Raw genomic sequence first — 6817 nt, forward strand, 5'->3', positions numbered from 1 at the left:
AACAATATACTTTTTAGTCTCATCTTCCTGAGTTACATATTTTTCTCTCAAGTGCATACCAAATTATTTGGCAGACTTGTATGAGCTGCTGTGATTATAGAGATCATTTGATAACTCATTCATAATGAAATTCTTATACAAGTAATTATTTTCATTCCAGATAGTTATTTCAATAGCTAGTTTATCTTTTTTTTTTCTCTTTTTAGCTTTTTCCAACAACATTGGGATACCGATTTTCAGAATGTGAGTAACTTTTCTCATAGTGAGGAAAATTTCCATCTTATGTTGCTACCATTTGAAATTTGTTCCATCAAACCAAAATTGTTTGTTCAGTTCAAAGTTGTTCGATCTAGTAATATTATCTACTAATATCATTATAGTAGAAACGTCTTAAAATTGTTGTTACCGTAGCTTGCAACAATTATAAATGACACGAAATAATACTTACTGACTGAGTCACGACCAAATCGCTCTCTTTAAGACATTTCGTGACACTGCCCAAAATGTGCAAGTAGACTATCAACTACGTCATCCTTAGGATATACATCACAAAATAATTAATTTTTGCTAAGTGAGGAAATACCCATCCTTATACAAAAAGCAAAGAATTGATTATGATTCAAGTTAATGCAATGTTTTTATTACGTTCCTTTAACGTTCTTTTCTTCCCCTAGATGTTGAAGAAAGGAAAAAGGTAGGAGGAGAAGAGTGACGGGTACGTTAATTCGAGATCATGCAAACTTTCCTTGTTGTATGCTACTTTATAATCATGGAACTTTCACTTTAAGAAACAGATCGTTCCTGTGGTAACTCCATTGTACTTTGTGCACCCTTTTTTTTGTATCAAGGGTGTTTTCTCACATTTTGCTAAGAAATTAATCTCTTTCGAGATATGTAGTAACCTTTATAATACGTGTTACTTTCAGGAATCACACTTTTAACTTTTTAATTATTTTTATAATCTAATAGAACTTTATATTATTAGACCAATACTATGTTGGTTTACTTTACAACAAAAATATATGCTCTATCTGACTGAAAATTTGACAATAAGAGAATATTTGGAAACCAATAAACACGAAGGGTCAGAACTAGGGAAACATTCCTGTGAACAGGCTGTCAGCTTTTCTCTACTAATAAAATAGTTTCTGTTTCATTTTTTAATATTTTTCTTTGAGAATCACCTTTAACAAAAGACAAAGCCAACTACTAGGTTATTTTATCTTTCTTTAAGTAAATAAGAACTCAAATTAAATTGACCCTTCAAATTAGTTTTACTCACATGTTTTAAAAGATGACCAAATTGATTATTTTTTAGAACACATCTACTGGTACATTTGAGAAATTAAGGTCATCCCCAATATTACAAGGTATAATAATAAATGAAAATGATAACATGAATAAATTGTTAACAGTCCAAAGTACAATGTTAAAAAAAATTTACTCTTACTTGAGAGTATAAAATTTAGGGATGGCAACGGGCATGGGCGGGCATGGGTAGTAGCTATCCGCTACCCTTTCAAAATAGAAGAGTAATACTCATACCCGCCCGTACTCGTACGGGTACCTGTGAGCGGGTATTTGCGGGTATTTCTGAGTACCTGTAGGTTTCTCTATTATAAATAATTTTTTAAATTTTTATTTAAATTTTGTTTTAAATAAGATGAAACTTAATTATTTTTGTATTTTTTGATTAAATATTTGATAAAAGTGATAAATTTATTGGTGGTTTCCATTTGTGTGATTTTTTGTTCTCATTTTTTAACAACAAATATATATTTTCTTTGTAAAACATATGTGTTTTTACACATGTAATAATATTTGTAGGGTGTTTCACCACCAAACTCAATAAAATATGTAAACAAAGTAAAAGGAAAAAATATACATAGTGTAATTTTTTTTATTTTAATTAAATATAATATATTAATCATATAAATAATGGGTACCAGCGGGTATGGATACCATAATACCCGTACCCGCCCGTATGTACTACGGGTATTTTTAAAACCCATTTATAATATCGCTGGTACGGATTTTTTTGCCCTCCCTGATAAAATTCATTCTCATATCACTAAAAAATGCCCCCTTATAAATCTCTCCGATCCATTTTAATTTTTTTATCATTTTTCTATAAGAATAAAGTTATTTTTACAATAAAATTTGACATTTAAGATTGACAATATTCATTTTGAGATTAAAAAACATGTAATGATATAAAAAAAAAGTGAATAGTAACTGTGATTTTTTATGGGCAATCAATCATTTGAGTATATCAACCCTAAGTGTCAAATTTTAGTGTTAAAAAAAAACAGTACCCTTTCTAGTTTCTACAATGATTTTTTATGGGCAATCAATCATTTGATTCTTCTTCACCCCACATTACAGAAAGGTAATTCTGGCACCTTCCACAACAGCTGCCATTGACATAAAACAAATCTGGGTGTGCCCTTTTGGTTCTTCCTGGAGGGGACACTTTTTTGGCAGTAGAAGAAGTGGTCCCTTCAATGTGTTTGAGATTGTGCCTGTACTCTACTGTCACTTGTTCAAATACTTCTACATCAAACATGTTTATCTTCAGGTTGGGTTTCATTTTATCTCTAACAAATGCAAAAGGTAATTGGTCTCTTGGGTTAAATGCATCCAACTCATTGAACATAAGACATGAGAAGAGGTTACTTCCTAGTTCGTGCTTCCTCAAGATTAGAGCACTGTCTGGTACATCTGCCAAAACCAATTAAAAGAGGATACCTTCATCAAGCTAATACAAGGAAAACCAAAGTGGAAATAAATAAAATGAAGGAGCAAAATTCAAAGTTTTATAGATTTTATTGTGACGTATCCAACTCATTTAAAACATGATTCTATCATCCTAGGAGCCACTTCTACTCACATTGATTCTATACTTATTGAGTGTAAAATTTATTCATTATCAGTATAAAAATTTATACACAAAGACTATATCATTCATTTGGATTAATTTTTCTAAAATATTAACGATAATTAAATATCAATAATAGATAATACGATGACAATATATAAAACTTATACACAACTAGTACATACATATTTTTCTCATACTTATTTTCCATCTCATATGCACAACACTCGTTGTAATATTTTTAGAATATCATATCATATTCTAACATATTTAATATTCCAGTTGGAACTCTATTACCAAACGTTTAGTAGGAGAGTAAGTATTGATGGTCTTATAATTGATCTTTTGAATTTTTATAAGCAAATTGTATATTACAGGAAAACAAGGGCTGCTAGATGTGACAAGTAAACATTTTAGACCAACTACACTTGAGTGACTGAGTAAGAATATTTTTGTTATGAGATGATAATTGAAATTTTATGCAATATATTTTCCTACTTTAATATGTGCCTATGCTTAGTTAAGACCTTGTATGAGATTAATAGTCCCATGTTGTTGAAAATAATTGGTTAGAAGTTAGAATAACCAACTGAAGTGATAACTAAGATAACAAAAGTGAAGTACCCCACTTGGAAGAAAGTCAAGAAACCTTCCTCTGACAAGCCTTACCTTTTACTATGCAGGGCTTACATGTCATAGTATATTTATTTCCAACGGTGGGGCAAAGCCTTTTCACGTTGCTTAAAATAACATCTAGACAGAAGAGTTCCCAACACTCTTCTAGGTTGGAACTAATTAATTTAAGAGTACTTACTACTTGCCCATAAGTCAAATGTGCTATTTACTAGTTGTAAAGTTGATAGATATGTTCTATAAAACCACATATGAAGTCATTGACATTATAGACTTATATGCCTTATTAATTTGGATTGGATAATGTAAGTTAGACTCATCTCCACCCCATTACAGGAGAGCATAGTTAGGATTTTTAGTATATTTTTAAGGGTAGAAATAATAATATCAGTGTAAGTTAAAGAAATAAAAGTATTATGTATTTTTATCTAACTATTCTTTTTAGTAATAGAAAAAAGTCTAACTCGGATAATGAGTATTTACCTGACAACCAATTTAATGACCTTTTAGCCTTACCTCAAGCTCATGACATTATACCCTTAAATGCCCTATATAGAAAAAATGTTTACCTGACACATAGGGCTTCTTGCTGGGACTCCATGGTTGCAATCCATGTTCACAATATGTCTCCATTTGCACCTTCAAGGCATTGACATCCAACCATTTCTTCCACCTTGCGGTTGCCATTGCTTCCTCCATGGTATGAACATAATAAGGATGGTTTGATATGGCCATGTCTACATTCACAGATATAACAAGTGAATGAATCAACAATAATGGATCAACCACAAGTTGTAACTTTGCATCAATCCAAATACTGAATTTAGAATTTGGGAATAGCCTATGGACTAAATATTTTGGTATAATTCCATTCATTGCTGCGTTTTCATATAAATCCTCTTTTGCAACTTTTACAAGCCTCCATACACCTATCTTGTATTCTTTGGAATTTGATGAAATCAATCCATGATGTTCAAGACCTTTGAGAGTAACATCGTCTACAAACATGAAGAAACACACATTTTCAAGTGTTTTTGAACCAAGGCCCTTTGGTTGCCGAATTTTGTCATGGTCATTGAAGATTGCTGAAACTACAACTGCATTGTCACACTTTTCCATTGCATTTCCATCTACATCAAGAGACAAAGCATATAAATTAAATAAGCATTTTTAAACAAAATAAACTACAAAATAGGTCGGCTCATAACCTTAGTCACACAAGCAAAGAAGTTATTTCCAGGTTTGAAAACGTGATATTCACATCACAAGGCAGCAACCTTGGAGTTGCGCCAAGGCTAGCCTCAAAAGAAATTATAATTGACATAACTATAAGAGAAATGAATTGCTTTAATAAAACTTGAAAATGATCATTGATTACATTTGCATTATGGCCTCCTTAATGTAAATAATTTATAAGGGCAATGTTATAACCAATAGAAACATGATGGTTGAATATTTCTTACGTGAATTGAGATCTAACTCGGTGACACACACACAGACTCATATATATTAAGTGAATTGTTGCGGAACTGACCAGAATCACTGATGGGAAATTTCTTGAAAAATCCACAGGGAACTTCTTTGCCATCAGTTTGATTATCAAAATAAGAAAACCTCACAGAGGTGGTGAAATTCCCACCAAAACTATCACCATTTCCCTGCATATACCTCAGGGGAATTGAATAACCTGAAAAATTCTTGTGCCAATTTTTTATCTCCTTCACAACATCCCAGTAATCTGAATTCATTTTCCACAACCCATTAACCAAAAGTCATTATCTTGATCATCATATAAACAAAAAAGGGGAAAAGATTCATTTTTTTTGGGTTGTAACGTACCTGAAAAATAAACAGGGGAAGAGCATGTAGAACGGGTGGTGGAGAGAGCATATTTGTGTTCTCCATAGGAAGAAGGGTAAGAGAAGAGAGAATTCTGAATTGGATCCAATGGGGATGATCTGAAGAAGCATTTGGATTGGGACAAAGTGGTGTAAAGTGCAAGGAAGAGAGTGGTGAAAAGATAGAGAAGAGAAAAACAGAGAAGTTTTGATTGGAGGATGAGAGGTTTGGAACTAGTTATTAGCTTTCCCATGAAGTGTTTCTTGGGGATTTCTGTTCCATGGATTTAATTCCCGTTTCACTTTGTTTTTTCTTAGGAAAAATACAAATATTCTCTCCTAAATAATTAATGAAGATGATAACACGTGTTTTTTCAGAGCAAAAAAAATTGATAGAGAAATTTAAATTATTTTTAAATAATAAATAATTTATAAATTACAAAACCTATTTTTTACTTGAAGATTTCATTATGGACTTTCAAGTATTAGAGAGAATTAGTTCATTTTTTGGAGACCATTAATTATTCTTGATTATGTTAAGGGACCCACAAAGATGGTTACTTGTCAAATTCAGGAACTTAAATTATGTTTGTACCTGCCTATGTGGGCTTCTTGTGAGCTAGTAGTTGCATAACAAAGTAACTATACTATTCAGAATTAAATCCTTATTAAATTTATATTACACCAATCTATGACTATTTTTTTGTTAGACACGCGTGAATGAATTCACTGAATAAAAAAAAAGTTATTCTGGTTAATAACATTAAATTGTTAACAATTACAATTGTTTTTTTAGAAGTATCTTCTCACTTAGTTAATATTGCCAGTGCATTTCTATAAACAAAATGTAGAAAATCATTTTTATGCCTACTCTTAGAAAGCATTTGTGTGTGGCCTATATTTCTAAAACTCAACAATCAATTACGAATAAGGGAATATATGAGTACTTATACTGAGACAATATCTCCATTAATTACATGGACCTGAATATATGTTATATTTGTTGAATATTTCTTGTTTATTTAATCATTATCAAAATGACATAAAATAGTTTTATATTTTTGTTGTGTGACGAGAGCTTTCCCTGCTTTTATGTATCCTATGATGCAATGAGGAAACTAAGACCATATAGATCTTTGGATAGAAAATTGTTTGACTTATTAAATATATTTCTAATTGATATAATTTAAAGAACAAAAGTAAGAAATCATGATCGTTCAAAAAAAATTAAGAAATTGCCAATTAATTAGAGAACTTCTCATTAATGAATCATTATTATATAGTTTTTAACTAATTATAGGATTTCTCATTGACGATTCATTAGTAGAAAATATTTTGTAATAGTTAGGAAATTGATTATAAATGATTGTGGTCAATAGAAACAATTTTCTCAACTAAGATATAACATTAAATAAAATAAAAATTACCATAACATCATGCACTCATGCCCTCTTTTTATTTCTACTAT

The 6817-nt window shown here is 30.8% G+C and overlaps 1 protein-coding gene across 1 annotated transcript; it reads right to left on the minus strand.

Annotated features, from left to right (window-relative positions):
• On the minus strand, positions 2269 to 5656 carry LOC109345264. The gene is made up of 4 exons (XM_019584154.1): positions 5351 to 5656; positions 5046 to 5249; positions 4081 to 4641; positions 2269 to 2721 (listed from the first exon to the last, which is right to left on the minus strand). Exons 1-4 carry the CDS (start codon positions 5601 to 5603, stop codon positions 2351 to 2353), a joined length of 1389 nt encoding a protein of 462 aa, XP_019439699.1. The 5' UTR covers positions 5604 to 5656; the 3' UTR covers positions 2269 to 2350.

The sequence above is a fragment of the Lupinus angustifolius genome, chromosome LG04, assembly GCF_001865875.1.
Source record: "Lupinus angustifolius cultivar Tanjil chromosome LG04, LupAngTanjil_v1.0, whole genome shotgun sequence".
Lineage (NCBI taxonomy): Eukaryota > Viridiplantae > Streptophyta > Magnoliopsida > Fabales > Fabaceae > Lupinus > Lupinus angustifolius.